Here is a 17,146-nt window from a genome sequence, read left to right on the forward strand (position 1 = left end):
TCCCATAGACTTGCATTGAGGGAGCAAGGCGTGACGTCATGAGGGGGCAGGGCTATATCGTCACAAGCTCCCTGCTTCAGTGTTTGGAACAGTTTGTTGCAAACACTGAGCAGCAGAGTACCCCTTTAACCTTTTGCTGCCACTTTTTGCACCTCTGAATGACATTTCTGCACCAAAATGACTAAATACAAAAAAAAAAAAAAACCATACTGACTTCTTCAAGTAGATGCCTTGCACCCTATTAAAATGCTACTCTGCACATTACACACTGGCACCTTCATGCAGTTTCTTGTCAGGGTAAGGTTTCATATAAATTGATAATAGTAACTAAAAGTATAATACGTGCACAGTTTTTACATAATAGGGGAGATTTATTAAAACCTAGAGTAGAGGAACACTGGTACAGTTTCATTTTTTAAGAGGCCTTTTTAAATATGAAAGAAGTGATCTGATTTGATAATATGGGCAACTGCGCCACTTTTCCTCTACACAGGTTTTGATAAATCGTCTCCATCATCTGTATCTGGTTTTAACTCCTTCCTCCGTATACATACGTCCATTTACGATTCCAAAGCCACAGCTGTGTAAGCAGGGATCGCAGAGCAGTGTGACTGCAGCATCGATCAGGGTGACAGAGAAAGGGAGCTCCAAATGGCCTCTGGTTTCCTGGCTATGGAAGATGATCAGGATCTGCCTTAGACAAAACCAGATCTGCTATGCCTGTCAGTGTAACACTTGACTGCACTTGGGTCTCTCTGGCACACCCATAGAAATGAATGGAGCGCATGCTGTCTCTAGCACACACCTGTCAGAGAGTCAGACACTTCCCCTATCCTGTAGGTAGGGGATAAGTTGATTTTCGTCCGACTACATCTTTTAAATTGGAAAAAAAAATGTTTTAAAAATATGCATGAAAACAAGTTTGTTCCTAAAACTCAACTCAATAATGACTATTGCTATGTATGTAGCATATAACGGGTATATGTAGAGAAGAGGTCAATGGATTTCATGATAAAGATTGGGTATGAGCAGGATAGAGACAGTATCTGATGTATGAACATTACTGATATTTATTTGTGTATTGTGGAAGTGTTTGGTGCAACTTATCTGACACCATGATCCGCATGCTGGTAAACATCCTGTTCATGGAATGTGATGGTTGGATGACCCCTTTAACTATAGTGTTTTTAATATATTTCCTTTTACAGGCAGGGTACTTCCTCATAGTAATTCCGGTGGTGCAACCAAAGCTATCACAATCTCTGAAAGCGGAGTCGTTGGGACATCTATGGAATCAGCTCAGACATCAAACAAAATTGCTATATCCCCTCTAAAGTCTCCTCCTACAAAGGTAATGTTTAGGGTAGATTACCCTCCCTAAGTGTGCAGAACTCTACTGATATGTTTTACTACCTTAGGTCAGTGTACTTAGGTGAAATGTATGAATTCAGTATTTATTTATTTATTTATTTTATTTATTTATTTTTAAACCCAAACTATAAATAAATCCAGAAAAAGAATACTGAATTGCCTAAAAAATATAAAAAAAAACAAAAACTGCTTGAAATGTATAGTGCTAAATGGGTTGTCAAAAAGTCCTGTTTTCAGTTAAACGGGTACTCCCATGGAAAAGATTTTTTTTTTAAAGCAACTGGTGCCAGAAGGGTAAACAGATTTGTCAATTACTTTTATTAAACAATCTTAATCCTTCCAGTACTTATCAGCTGCTGTATGCTCCACAAAAAGTTCTTTTCTTTTCGAATTTCTTTATTGTGTGACCAGTACTCTCTGTTGACACCTCTGTCCATTTTAGGAACTGTCCAGAGTAGGATAGGTTTGCTATGGGAAATTTTTTTTTTCTAACTAATTGAACCAGAGGTCAGTTTATTAGTTGAACTTGTGATCAGTTGCGTGAACTGTAATTGAAATCAAAATGTATTAACCCCTTAGTTACCACGCATACCGCTCAGCTCATATGTGGCAGGTGCTGTACTTGCCTGCAGCTGCTAGCAATCACAGCACATAGAGAGTGACTTGATAGGTGACCCGAAACCCCAGCATTTCAGATTTTGGTAACATCACATGTTAAAAAAAAAAATACATTTATGAATGCAATCAACATGTGCGTGTTATTTTGTGTTATTATTATTATATTTTAGGTAGTAAAAAAGAATTATCTAAATTGGTATTGTTGCAATCGTACTGACTTGAATAATCAAGATAACATATTTTTACTTAATAGTGAATCCTTCCCCCCCAAAATTTGAAAATGTTTTGCTTTGTTTTTCAATTCTACCCTACAATTTGTTTGGCTACATATTTCACAGTAAAATGAAGGATGTCATTACAAAGTCCAATTGCAAAAAATAAGTCCTCAACAAAGTTTGAGCCAGGTTTCACATATCATAAACTCATAAGAAAAATACAGCCTTGAAATAAGGGGGAAAAAAACTTCAATTTTTTTAATCTAATGATGTGGTCTATGAGTCTATGGAAAAATCTATGGAAGTCCATAAGTCTATGGAAAAGGGGTTGTCAATTTTCTCATTTATTTTTCAATAATTGTGTGGGTTTTTTTGTTTTGTTTTTTCTAAATGGTATGACAAGCACTTTTTGCATAGACTTTCATAGAGCACTTATTAAAGATAAAGCCATTTTTTAACTTCTATTTTACGGATGATTTGTGAAACCAGCCTTAGGCTAAGTTTCCAAGATTTCCGCTGTGTCTAATGGCAGCGGGAGTTTACTAATGACCAGTGTGTGAATTGTTGGTCTTAGTAAATTCCCTAAACTACTTTAGCCTTTTATTATGCTTGTTTTCTGTTAATGAACAAAATTATGGAGATTAAACCATTGTAGCATATAACTACAAATCGTGTGTACTGTATAATTTTACAGATATGTCGTTCCTGTAACTTTAACTGTATATATTTTTAGGTGACAGTGGTGTCTGTTGGCTCCCAACCTTCCAATTCGCCCCAGAAAACAGGTGGAGTTCCTATAAGTGTAGCTCTGAGCCAACAGCTCTTGACTGTGCAGTCATCAACTTCCTCTTCTCCTGTAAAGGCTGTCACCAATAGCACAACTGCTCAGGTAGCACACTTTCATCCTTAGTCCAAGTTAGTGAACATCTTAAAGGGGTACTCCGGTCCTAATACATCTTATCCCCCATCCAAAGAATAGGGGATAAGATGTATGATCGCGGGGGTCCGCAGCGCTGGAGGCTCAGTGTGTAGCGTGACGACCACGGGGCCGAAGTATTGTGACGTCGCGACTCCACCCCCATGTGACATCACGCCCCCTCCCGTAGACTTGCATTGAGGGGGCGGAGCGTGACATAACACGGGGTGGAGTCATGACGTCACGACACTCTTGCCCCGTGGTTGTCACGCTACATACTCGAAGCCTTCAGCGCTGCGGAGAGCTCACAAAGGTGGGTGCGCAATGACAGATTGCGGGGTCTCCAGCGGCAGGACCCCCGTGATCATACATCTTAAAAGAAGTATTAAGGCCGGAGTACCACTTTTAAAAGGGTTGTGTGAGAATTTGAAATAAAAAAAAAGTATAGAAGCAGCAAATGTTCCAAGATAGCAAAACCATAAGTACTCTTCTCTTCAATCTCCCATCAGTCCAACGCAGATGCTTCTGCCATTCTTAGTTTAGGATGTGACAGCTGCAGTCACTGGCCTCAGCTTTCTACTGGCATAATGCTGAACCCTGCTAAGTGGGCAATAAATAGATCTGAAATATCTTACTTGCTTGTTAATTTGCACCTTTGACCATACACTTTTATTATGGCAGGGACAAGAAAGGGAATTTGTGAAATGTCTGGTGCCACTTATCAAGTCAGAAACTAAGACTGTAATCTTGGGACTAAAAACAAAGGTGGGATTTATCAAAACCTGTCCAGAGGAAAACCCGAATTGCCCATAGCAACCAATCAGATTCCTGCTTTCATTTTTGAAAAGGCCTCTGAAAAATGAAAGAAGCGATCTGATTGGTTGCTATGGGCAACTCAGCAACTTTTCCTCTGGACAGGGTTTTGATAAATATATTCCAAAATACTTATCTTTAAAATTGTATCCCTTTATCCACATATATTAACATAGATGGACCTTACTTTGTAAGACAATAGACATAGGCAATCCGTCTATTATAATGCAGTAAAGTAAGGACTATGTTAAACAGCAGTACACTCCAAAGATCAAAAGCAGATAATTTGACAATAGAATTTGAATGAAAGATAATGGCATATGTTTAGCTTTTGCAATTGCTTGGTGTCACAATGTGCACTGTACAATGTATTTGTTAATTCAGTTGTCTAATAGGAAGTTAAATGGAGCTTATCCATTAAGGAACCTAGTTTAACAAGATTGATTCACTTGATGACCAATGTGCCAATATTTTAAAACGTATGGCAGTATTCTAAAGCTCTTTTTCTCTATCGGCTCCATTGGGGGACACAGACCATTGGTGTATGCTGCTATCACTAGGAGGCTTGACACTATGGCAACAAGAAAAGTCGGCTCCTCCCAGCAGAGTATACCCACCCACAGGCACCTGAGGTAATCAGTTTTAGCTTAGTGTCTTAAGGAGGTGGACATGGTCTGAAGTTCTCCAGGTCTTCTGTTTTATTATTTTTCTAGTTAGGGATGTGTTAGTTTTTTATTCCTTTTTCTTTCATGTTTTCAGGTGGGGATTCAGGAACTGCGGCTCACTGTCTCCCCATTGCGATTGAGGGGGCACAGACATTGCGTATATGTGCTGTTATCCCCCTCTCGCCAACGGTCAGCGCCTGGGGTTGTACCTCATGGGTCCGGGTCCCCCTATCTCCCTGCTTGCCTCGCTCGCACATGGTAGCCCGGCATGATGCAGGTGACAAAAGGCTGACTGAAAGCTTCATAGAAGACTTCATTAGGTAAGTTCTTCTGACTGAGGTGAGTATTTTTCCCTTTCTCCCTTAGGTGCAGATTTGCAACCTCTGGAGACCCTCAGTTTTCGGCCCACCTTTCTCAGGGTCTAATGGGGCTGGCCTGGACAGGGGGTCTCCTTATTATTGGCATTTTGGATAAAAAGGGGCACAGTTTATTTCACATTGCATTCAAACAGATGTGGTTGTTTTACTTTAAGCGGCTGACAGCCGCGGCGTTCTTCTATGCGGGCGCACGGAGCGCCGGCTTACTTTCACTTTTGGCAGCAGGCTGCTGCCAGCGGCGTCTCGCCCCCTCAGTTCCCCATGAGCGCATATACGAATGACATGTGCGCTCGGGGCAAGGAGCGGGCGCCATTACTGTGTTTCTTGTTTAAATGTCGGTGGCCGGGGCGCTTTAGCTCCACCCACCCAGGCCGCCGGAGCTTCTAGGGGCGCGAACTGACCACCAATCAGCGCTGTGTGCGCGATTATGGTGGCAGGGGCCAATCAGCAGTGCCCCTGCTTCTGGCACACCCCTCTCTTGCTATTGGCCGGCCTTTCTCCCTTCTCTATCTACACTAGAGCGGAGTTCTCCTCACAGCAGCTGCCCTGGGGACACAGACTTGGGTGAGAGAGTTCTTTTTTCACTATGTCCGTGCCCAGACCTGTTCCTCCCTCTAAACAGACAACTGGAGCGTTAGTTTCCCATTTTGTCTGTAAATGCTGTAACTCCAAAATGCCCGGTTCTGCTGAACCCATTTGCTCTGCCTGCTCCACTGCTCCCCAAGACCCCCCTGCTATTCTACCCCGGTTGTCTTCCAGACCTGGTGGGTTCGGCCACCCCTCCAGCCTGGGTTCTCTCCCTCCCCCAGTCTATATCCGACTTGGCTCAGGTCACCCGTTATGTGGTGATTGCATTGGAGTGGCCCTTCCGGCCTTCTGGAGGGTCCCGCTCTCACCCTATACTGACGCTCTCGCAGCGTCATAGGGGTGTTTTTCATCTGACTCATCCTCCGAGTCTTCTGGCAGGCACGGGCACTCCCCTCACAGACATCGCCCCGTTACTCAGCCCTCTAGTAAGCGTTGTTCTCCTAGAGGACGCTCCCATGGTCGCCGCTCTGGCTCTCCAGACCTGCGTACCAGGTCCGTCTCCCCCTCCTCCAGGGCAACCTCACACGTTCCCATTCACCTGGAGAACTTGTGGATGAAGTTTCTGATTCGGCCTCTGATTCAGAGGACCACACGGATATGTCGGACATGGTGCACTCATTGGTCTCGGCCATAAGAGACACCTTCCATCTAGAGGACCAGGAACTTCAGACGTGGCTCCAGAAGTTCCTTTCATCGTTCCCAATCTCCAGGGCTGTCTCACCTCGTTCCCATTCCCCCGGAGAACTTCTGCATGAGGTCTCTGATTCGGTCTCCGACTCAGAGGACCGCACGGATATGCCTGATGTGGGTACTCATTGGTTTCGGCCATAAGAGACACCTTCTAGCTAAAGGACCCAGGAACTTCGGACGTGGTCCAGAAGTTTCCTCTCATTGTGCCCGAGCTCTTCCAGGGCTGCCTCACCTCGTTCCCATTCACCTGGAGAACTGGTGGATGAGGTTTCTGATCGGCCTCCGACTCAAAGGGCCGCAAGGATGCCTGATGTGGTGTACTCATTGGTTTCGGCCATAAGAGACACCTTTCATCTAAAGGACCCAGGAACTTCGGACGTGGCTCCAGAAGTCTCCTTTTTTCGTGCCTGACCGGCACCCAAGACCTTCAGCTCTCACGCTGAATTTTACGCCCTGCTGGTATCCGCCTGGAGGCACCCTGACAAGAAGTTTCAGGAAACGAAGAAGGTTCAAGCGCGGTATCCCTTCGCAAGGACCTAATTGCCCGGTGGACCTCCTCTCCAACTGTGGATCTGCCGGTCTCCCGCCTCTCTGAGGCGCCTACCTGGCCGTTGACTGATGCGGCTGCCTTCAAGGATCCAGCGGACATGAAGGTGGAGACTTGGCAAACTTTGCCTTTGAGACAGCAGGATCTTCCTGCTTTTGCTTCGGCCTGGATGTCAAGGGCCCTTTCAGTATGGTCTCCCATCTCCGCCAGGGTAGTTTTCAAGATCCCTCTGGAGAATGTATTTAATCTAGCTCTCCGATGCTCCGCAGCTGGAGATTTTCTATGTTCTGCTTCCATGCGCAGCGACTGTGCTGCCTTTGCCACAAGCTACCTGGTAGCCACCGTCCCTCCATGTGGCTTAAAGACTGGAATGTGGACGCCGACTTCAGAATGTGAGGCGAAGAGCGGAAAAGAGTTCTTTATTACCTCTGGATAAGGCTCACAGAACCGCTTTCCGTTGTAAGGACCTTTGCTGCCACCAAAGGGTACCAACAAAGGGTCCAGCTGGGCGCCTTCACGGGAAGAGGGCTCCCTCCTTCCGGACCTGTTCCTCCCGTTTTGTGGCCCCATCAGACACCCGCAGGCCTTTCTCGGTCTGAAGGGTCGCCCCCACCCACCGACCTTTCTTGGGTGGTTGGTCGCCTCTTCTGGGATGCCTGAACCATGCACATTCAGGATCCAGCTCCTTTTTTATCCAGGCAGTAAATGTCCCGGTTCCTTCAGGGGAACGTTTTTGAGGTTTATTCCAACCTCTTTGTGGTCCCCAAGAAAGGCGTTTCTGTTTGCCCAATCTTGGTTCTCCAGTATCTCAGCCAGCATCTTCTGCTTTCCCATCCCGAATGGAGTTTCTCAGCGGTACCTCCGCTTTGCAGTTCTGGACGGTCATTTTCTATTGTGGCTCTCCATTTCGGTCTGACCACTTCTCCACGGACCTTTACCAAAGTCCTGGCGCCTGTGATAGCCCTTTTACGGACAACAGTTGTTTCCGTAATTCCTTACCTGGACGACCTCCTGGACGAGCTCCAGCCAGGGCCCAGATCCTGGAGAGTCTTAGTCTCAACCTCCAGACCTTGTCTCACTTCGGTTGGATGGTCAATCGGGACAAGTCCAACTGCTCTCCTGGGGCTCCAGTTCGACGCGGCCTCTGCCCGCTTCGACTCCACCGACCAATCGGCTGACTCTCTTATCAGGAGTCTGATGACTTCGGCACCCTGCTCCAGTTTCCATTCGCTTTTGCATGGATGTCCTGGGTCGGTTAGCGGCGGCCGTGGAGGCCGTGCCATTTGCCCAGTTTAATCACCGACCTCTTCAACTGGTGATTCTCTTCCGGTGGGACAGGTCTCCATTGTCTCTTGACCGCAAGATCGTTCTCTCTCGACAGTCTTGTCGGTCCCTTCTATGATGGCTTTGTTTCCCCCCTGCTTTTTCGGGGGCGCTCCCCTATTTGCCGTCTCTGCTTTCGATGGCGTGGCGGTTGAGACAGTGGTTCTGAGGACCCGCGGTTTCTCTTCCCAAGTGGTTAGCACCATGCTGAAGGCTTACAAGCCTTCCTCTTCAAAGATTTACCATCATACCTGGCGGTCTTATTTCTGTTGGTGTGAAACTCTGCCTTTTTCTTCGGTCGTGGTTGGCTTTGAGCTCCCTTAGGGGTCAAAGTTTCGGCCGTTTCCATTCTTTTTCAACGTCCTCTGGCGTTCAATTATCATGTACGAACCTAGTTCAGGGCGTGGCACAAGCTGCCCCTCCTTATTAGTCCCCTTTTTTCCCTTGGGACTTGCACTTGGTCTTAGATGCCCTGCAAGGCCCGCCTTTTGAACCTCTCAGGGACATTTCTGTTCGCCTCCTTCCCCGGAAGGTGGCGTTCCTTATTGCTCTTCCCTCTGTTAGGAGGGTGTCAAAGCTGGCAGCTCTCTCCTGCCGTTCTCCCTTCCTGGTTGTATACTAGGACAAGTTATGTTTTCCGTCCAGGTCCGTCCTTGGTACCTGATTATGGTTTTGGCTTTTTCATCTTAATGAGAACATCATCCTACCGTCCTTTTGTCCGGCCCCTTCTCATCCCTGGAAGCGTTTGTTCCACAACCTGTTGTGGTCGTTGGACAAGAGAACCATTTTGGGAGCTTACCGCTGCAAGGGGAAGATCCCACCCTTCATTCCACCCGTTTTTCGGGGCATCCTGGGCCCTCCGCTACGTGGCTTCGGCCTTGCAGTTCTGTAAGACGTCCGCATGGTCGTCTTTGCACTCTTTCTCAAGGTACTACCAGATTCATACCTTTGCATCAGTTGATGCTACTCTGGGCTGTAAGATGTTGCAGACGGCAGTGGTCCCACCGTCCACCTGTCTCCTTCCTTAACCACCCAAAGGATGGCTTTGGTACGTCCCATTGACTGTGTCCCCCAATGGAGCCGATAGAGAAAATTTGATTTTTTATGCTTACCGTAAAATCTCTTTCTCGAAGGATCCATTGGGGGACACAGCTCCCACCCTTTTTTCTGGTGTTCCTATTTCAGTTATCTGTCCGAAGGTGTGTTCAGTTGCCTTTTCTTCTGATTGCTCGGACAGTTTGTGGTTTTCTCTTGACCTGTCAGTCTTCTCCTATTGCAATGGGACTAAAACTGATTACCTCAGGTGCCAGTGGGTGGGTATACCCTGCTGGGAGGAGCCGACTTTTCTTGTTGCCATAGTGTCAAGCCTCCTAGTGACAGCAGCATACACCCATTGTCTGTGTCCCCCAATGGATCCTTCGAGAAAGAGATTTTACGATAAGCATAAAAAATCTCCTTTTTTAAAGCCTTTTTGAATCTTGGCCTGACATGAGGAATCAGCCAAGACGTCGGAAAAAGAATAGTCAACCTACACAAGTCTGGCACATACTTAGGAGCAATTTTCAAACACATGAAGGCACCATTTACACCATTATAAATATTTAAGTGTAACCACTATGGGCCCATGCCTCATACCATACTGCTCAGGAAGGCAATGCTTTCCATCTCCCTAAAGGGCGAACAGACAGACTTTGGGCAGTCCAAGGACAACAGCAAAGGGCTTTGTGAAGATGCTGAAGGACACTGGTGTAAAAATATCTATTTTGACAGTAAAATGTGTCCTATGTTGACAAGACCTGACGGGCCGCTGAGCAAGGAAGAAGACAATGCTCAAAACTGCAAATAAAAACATGTTACAGTTACATGGGCACTGTCAAATTCAAATTACTCCTCTGTGCTCTCTCCTGTCTGATAGGACTCCTTTGTGCTCTCTCCTGTCTGATAGGACTCCTCTGTGCTCTCTCCTGTCTGATAGGACTCCTCTGTGCTCTCTCCTGTCTGATAGGACTCCTCTGTGCTCTCTCCTGTCTGATAGGACTCCTCTGTGCTCTCTCTGGGGGCCCCCCGCGATCTCCTGTTTAGAGCCCCGCCTCACCTGTACAGCGGCACGTCACGACCCCCACCTGAAGTGGGGACCACCACGCCCCCTCCATATAGCTCTATGGGAGAGCCGTTCAGCAATCCTCGTCTCTCCCATAAAACTATATAGGGGGTGCGTGGCGGCTATAGCTTCGGGCGGGGGTCCTGATATGCCGCTGTATAGGCGAGCCGGGGCTCTAAACAGGAGATCTCGGGGGGGCCCCCAGCACTCGGACCCCCCTTCGGATAGGGGATAATAAATGGCGTGCTATTTATCCGTACATAGAGAGGCACAGGTCTCATAGATTTCAATGGTCAGAACACAGTGATCTAGTGACCACCTTTGGATCATATTCCCAACATATACATGTTTAGACTTGGACCCTCAAGTGCATCAAACCACATTTTTGGGTTCTAGACAAAAACTTGGGAAATGACCTGAATGTACTTATTAGCTGCCTAGGTTTGAAACATTAAAGTCTTTTGGAACCTATGTCTCTCCATGCAAGGATATGTCTAATTCCCATTTTGACAGGATGCCGATGTGCCTGTGCAACAGAAAGCATGATGTAAACATACACTCACACCTATTTTGTCAGGAAGAATGTCCAAAACTCCACCAACTTACTGTTCTTAAATTGATTTGCATTTTATTGCACTTAAACCTCTCTGAAGACAACCACATGGTGTGATGGGTGCACGGTCCCAAAGGGTTTAATTTTACATATCATTTGAACAGATGAATGTGGGAACTTTTTAGTTGATCAGAAATTGCTCCCGAGGATGTACCAGACTTATGGGGGTCCACAATTCTTTTTCTGATATCTTGGTTGATTGTCTTTTCTAGTGATGCCAAGTTAGCCTTTTTGTATCATGTATTTATATTATACTTAAAATACTTTTTACTCTCGTAATGCATCACCTACTAACTGCATTGAATTAATTGGGAATAGCCTCTGTTACACATGCATTTTTGTTTTTATTAATTAATTCTATGTATTCTTATGTGTATGCATATTGTAGTGGTCTGCATTGTTATAAATAAAATAAAAGCATAAAAATAAGCTTAGAGGCAGACGCTTGCAAAATAAAAAAAAATGCTTGTAAAATCTGTGTAAAACACTCATTTCGGGTGTGTATTTTTTGCTTTTATCTATCATGTGAACATACTTCCAAATATACACCTCCAATTACTCCACATGATTTAAATGAGCCAGAAAATTATCAGAAGCTTCTAAAGCGATCACATAATTTTCTATAATTTTTTGAAGCTATTTAAATGCACAGACTACCTGGACTAGACTTGCCCACTAGAATTTTGTTATAGGGAATTATAAATAAAATCATTTGTATGTAAACATTTGATGGAAATATTGCTTGTTATGTAGATATCATAAATAACTTGCTTACACTAAAGTTTCTTGACAAGAAGTTTAAGTGGAAGAAAAGTTATGACTTATGTAGTGATCTTACATAATGGTAGGGTCACACAAAGCACATCCGCAGCATATTTGATTCTGCGGATGTGCTACTGACGTCCCTAGAGTGTGCCTCCTGCTGTGCCCATGTGTTCTGCTTTTAGCAGCAATCCGGTGCTATGAGCAGACACACGGTGATCTGCCAGTCGCACATTCATGCGCAGTGTACTCACGGACATCGTGGCCGCTCTCAGCCTAGCTCAGGGAGCAGGAGAGTGACCTTGATGTGTGTGAGTACACTGCACATGCACGCGTAAGACTCTGTGTATCTGCTCGTAGAGTCGGATTGCTGCAACAAGCAGACCAAAGCAGGAAACACAGGCACAGAAGAAGGCACATCCGCAGTGTCAAATATGCTGCAGATGCGCTACGTGTGACCCTATCCTATCGAAACTTATGACTTAAACAATAAACTATTTTTGTTCTTCCAGAGCATGAAACCAACAGTTCAGACTATAGCAGTTGGTGGGGTCAACACACCTCAGTTTAAAACAATTATACCCCTTTCAGCCGCTCCTAATGTACAACAAATTCAGGTTCCTGGAAGCAAGTTTCATTATGTCCGGCTTGTGACTACTTCTACTGCAAACAGTTCCATACCTTCCACTCAGAACCCCAGTACCAGCACACAGCAAGGTATGCTTTTTCTGCTTGTCATTTTTATTTTTTAAGGAAATCTTAATGCCGTTTTTTTCTAAAGACACAGTACGCATAGCTTTTTTCAAGTACTCACCGAACTCAACTACCAATACATCACACTGCATCCATTTTTCCTTTCAAATCGGCAGTTGCGCAGTAAGGATAGATAAAAGGACATGAAGTAAGTTATTTGCATTGCTTGTAACTAGGGGAAATTATCCTAGAAGATGTGTCCATCATCCATGTCGCAATCACATTTTGTGTGTATATGGCTTTTAGTAGGCGAGGAGAAAAAAATCAAAATGCTAAAATTAAAATTGCTATGTTCTTAAGAGTTAATCAGAGATTCCAAACAAGCAAATTGAAGGGGTAGAGCCCACAGGGCTAGTTAAGAAGTGTATTTAATATGCACACTGTGTTAAACAGAGGGAGATTTATCAAGGGATTTAAGCAGTTTATTTTGCTTACAGAAGTCGCACAAAAAGTTGCACGTGCACCTAACCAAATTTTTGTGCGACTTTTGTGGGTAAGCAAAGGTCACACCTGGCTTTCAAACTTGCCTTTGACGGCATTTTTAAAAAGTTACGCAAAAAAGTCGCTGTTGCGACTTTTTGTGTGACTTTTTGCACAGCTCCACTCCCTGGCACCCGCTCACAACTACCCACCTGCCAGCAAGCTGTTGGGACTACAACTCCCAGCATGTCCTCTAGGGATCGACCGATTATCGGTATGGCTGATATTATTGGCCGATAATCACAATTTTGGGCATTATCGGTATCAGCAATTACCTTGCCGATAATGTCCAGCCCCCGCACCGCCCCCACCGCACCGCGAACGCCCCCCCCGACCCACCGCACCGCGTCGCACCCCCCACTGTAGTGCTGGGCGGTATACCGGTATGAACCGGATACCGTTTTTTTTTCTCCCACGGTATGGATTTTTGCCGATACCGCTATACCGGTCAGGCCCCTCCCCCACCCTCCGAGTCAATAAAAAAAAATTACCCGTTATGGGCGTGGTCCAGGCCATCCATCCTTCCTGTAGAGTCCGGCGGCATTCCAGGTGGAGGGTGAACCGGTCCGGGCTGTCCTTCTTCTCCGGGGGTGCTCTTCTCCACTCCAGGCAGGCTCCGGCCTAGTACGCTGCATAGACGCCGCTACGCCGTGACGTCAGGTGCGTCGCTGCGCACGGGCGTCACTGCGCAGCAGCGTCTATGCTGCGTTACTAGGCCGGAGCCTGCCCGGAGTGGAGAAGAGCACCCCCGGAGAAAAAGGACAGCCCGGACCAGTTCACCCTCCACCCGGAATGCTGCCGGACACTACAGGAAGGATGGATGGCCCGGACCACCCTGACAGGTAGGGGGAGAGAAGCGGGTGGTGGCTGCGGCGGCCTATGGCACCGCAAAAGCCAATGCAGTGCATTGATTTAAAGCGCCCGCTTTAAATCAATGATCTGCAGCGGTGTCGCGGGGGGATAAATAGCCGATAACTTATACCGGAATATTGGTATAAGTTATCGGCTATCGGCCCTAACCTCCGCCGATTATTGGTATCGGCCCTAAAAAAAACGATATCGGTCAATCCCTAATGTCCTCACTGTAAGGGCATGCTGGGAGTTGTAGTCTTGCAATAGCTAGCGGATGGGTGGTAGATGCGGGCGGTTGGCCGGGGAGAGGAGAGTTACAAAACTTTTTGTAAAGCTCCGCTCCCCGGCCATCCGCCCGCATCTATCACCCGTTCGCTAGGCTTTGCAGAACTAAAACTCCCAGCATGCCCTTACAGTGAGGACATGCTGGGAGTTGTAGTTGTGCAATACCTAGCGGGCAGGTGATAGATTTGGTGGGTGGATGGGGAGTGGAGCCGGCCAACAGGAATATGAAATGACAGCACTGTAATTTCATATTTCCCGGGAAGACCTGTGATTGGTCCAGACCTCCTGTCCAATTACAGCTGCCAGGGAGGAATATGAAATTACAGTGCCGTAACTTCAATTTCCCCGCTGGGAAGCCAGGGAGCAGAGCACAAGCTGCACACTTCCCTGGCTTCCCTGTCACCTGCCTGTACCGCACTACTACAACTCCCAGCATGCCCTTATAGTAATTACATGCTGGGAGTTGTAGTGGTGTGTCGCAGGCAGGCGGAAGATGTGCGGGCGGGTGACAAGCTTGTCTCCCGCCCACGCAGTACCACTACAACTCCCAGCATTTCTTACTGCAAGAGCATGCTGGGAGTTGTGGTCATGCTGCAGGGGAAGGTGACAAGCTTGTCACTTGCCCCCGTCGTACGACTACAACTCCCAGCATGCCCAGTAAGGACATGCTGGGAGGTGTAGTCCTGCGGCAGGGGCGGGTGACAAACCTGTCACCTGCCCGCGTAGCACAACTACAACTCCCAGCATGTCCTTACTGCAAGAGCATGCTGGGAGTTGTATTCGTGCTGCAGGGGCAGGTGACAAGCTTGTCACCCGCCCGCACATCTCCTGTCCGTGCTGCACGACTCCAACTCCCAGCATGTTCTTACTGCAAGGGTATGCTAGGAGTTGTAGTCATGCGGCGCAGGTGGCAGAAGATGTGTGAGCAGGTGACAAGCTTCTCTGGCTTGCTTGTCACCCACCTGCATATCTCCCACCAACCTGCTGTTGCATGACTACAACTCCCAGCATGCCCTTATAGTGAGGACATGTTGGGAGTTGTAGTCGTGCGGCAAGGGCGGGAGATGTGCGAGCAGGTGACAATAAATGTACTAGCCTATTTTCCATGGGGTTTTTTTTTCTCCACATTTCAGATCCATATATATCCTGTGGACTACGTTGACGATCAGCATTTTTTTGTTTTGTTTAATGTTAATAAAATGGTTAACGAGGGCTTGTGGGGGAGTGTGTTTTTGGAATAAAAGTTTTATTAAACGTGTGGTGTCTTTTTTTAATTTTATTTACTTTACAGGCTTAGTAGTGGAAGTGTCTTATAGACTGAGTCCATTACTAAGCCAGGGCTTAGCATGAGCACCAAGAACAGCTAGTGTTAACCCCCAATTATTAACCTGGTACCCACCACCACAGGGGTGCCAGGAAGAGCAGGTACCAACAGGCCCGGAGTGTCAAAAATGGCTCTCCTGGGCCTAGGCGTTATTTAGGCTGGGGAGGGCCAGTAACAATCGTCCTCGCCCACCCTGATAACGTCAGGCTGTTGCTGCTTGGTTGGTATTTGGCTGAGAATGAAAATATGGGGAACCCTACGCGTTTTTTATATTTAATTGTTTATGAAACAAAGTGTGGTTACCCATATTTTCTTAGCCAGATACCAACCAAGCAGCAACAACCTGACGTTACCAGGGTGGGCGAGGACCATTGTTACTGGCCCTTCCCAGCCTAAATAACACAAGCTAGGCCCAGGAGCACTATTTTTGACGCTCCGGACCTGTTGGTACAGGCCCTTCCCAGGTACTGGAGTAATAATTGGGGGTTAGCGCTTTCTGTTTTTGGGACGAACGCTAAGCCCGGCTTCGTAATGGTTTCCGTCTATAAGACTGCTTCCAGTACTAAGCCTGTCAAATAAAAAGAAAAAAACACAACACATTCAAAAACGCTCGTCATCGTACTCCACCAAATCCGACGTAGTCCACAGGATACATGGATCTGAAATGAGAAGAAAGAAAACAAACAAAAAATGGGTTAGTACAGTAAGGGGGGAAAAAGTGGTACATTTTTTTAAAATAAAAACACACACAAACAGATTATATATATAATGTGTGCGACTTGAGCTGGGGTTAAAAATTGATGTTCTGAAGTCATTTATTGGTTTTTGCTTATGTGTGCTAAAAAAAATGGTATTCAAAAGTGATTTTTTGTTTTTTGCTTATGTAAGCCAAATTTGTCAACCCCTTGTGATAGTATGATAAATATGTCACACATCAGAAAAAACAAAAGCAAGAAAAAAATGCCTTCAGAACTCGCTTACCAAAGCAACAATGATAAATGTCCCTGACAGTGTTTAAAGTTTTTTTTTTCCCCTGTGGTAAGTCATGATGTATAGTAGTCATTGTCACATTTTGTATTTGTTTCAGCTAAACCAATGGTGGTAAATGCAACTCCCGTACGGATGTCTGTTCCAATAGTTCCAGCACAGACTGTAAAACAAGTGAGTAAAAAGGTCTGAAATCACCAACTGCCTTAATAAGAATTTTTTCAATATGAAAATCTGGCCTCATTGCCTGATACTAGGGAAGGTTAGACAATATAAGATTAATTGATTCCTCATTTGATATAAGAATTGTATAATTTCTTTTTGATACCAGCCTTCATATTTTCACTGTTTATATACAAAAATTCTCCGCCCTTATATTCTTTCTGGTATGTTGATTTATTTTATGTTTTTAAACGTATGTGTGTTTACATTGTATGTAATCATTCCATGATTAATTCTATGCTTAGGTTGCGCCAAAACCAGTAAATGCACCTATTGTGACTACAAGCCAACCACAGCAGCGACTTCTTATGCCTGCTACGCCACTCGCACAGATCCAGCCGAACCTCACAAATCTTCCTGTCTTGACACCTGCTCCAGGCACAGGAAATATGGGTTATGCTGTCCTGCCTGCTCAGTATGTTACCCAGGTTAGTAAATGACTATTTGGTGACTTGCATCTTTGAGTTCTACATAACCCCTACTGCATTTTATCACTGCTTTCCAAACATGTTAAGGCTGGTGTCGCTTATTACATACTAGCGTTGCCCAGTTTTTCCTTCCTAATCCTTGTTTGGGAGGAAAATCCACAAAGGAGGAAGCTTTTGACTTCTTGTCCCGTCCCAATGTCCCTGATCATGACTGAT

General features: G+C 45.8%; 1 protein-coding gene across 1 annotated transcript in view; it reads left to right on the forward strand.

Annotated features, from left to right (window-relative positions):
- The window catches only part of LIN54 (lin-54 DREAM MuvB core complex component), a 64,937-nt gene that overhangs the window by 16,582 nt on the left and 31,209 nt on the right, over positions 1 to 17,146 (forward strand). Inside the window, exons 4-8 of the mRNA XM_056568910.1 lie at positions 1,209 to 1,351; positions 2,938 to 3,093; positions 12,112 to 12,316; positions 16,381 to 16,454; positions 16,748 to 16,930. Of these exons, the coding sequence (XP_056424885.1) occupies positions 1,209 to 1,351; positions 2,938 to 3,093; positions 12,112 to 12,316; positions 16,381 to 16,454; positions 16,748 to 16,930 (761 nt within the window). The remainder of the gene's footprint in view (positions 1 to 1,208; positions 1,352 to 2,937; positions 3,094 to 12,111; positions 12,317 to 16,380; positions 16,455 to 16,747; positions 16,931 to 17,146) is intronic.

Source organism: Hyla sarda, chromosome 1, assembly GCF_029499605.1.
Source record: "Hyla sarda isolate aHylSar1 chromosome 1, aHylSar1.hap1, whole genome shotgun sequence".
NCBI lineage: Eukaryota > Metazoa > Chordata > Amphibia > Anura > Hylidae > Hyla > Hyla sarda.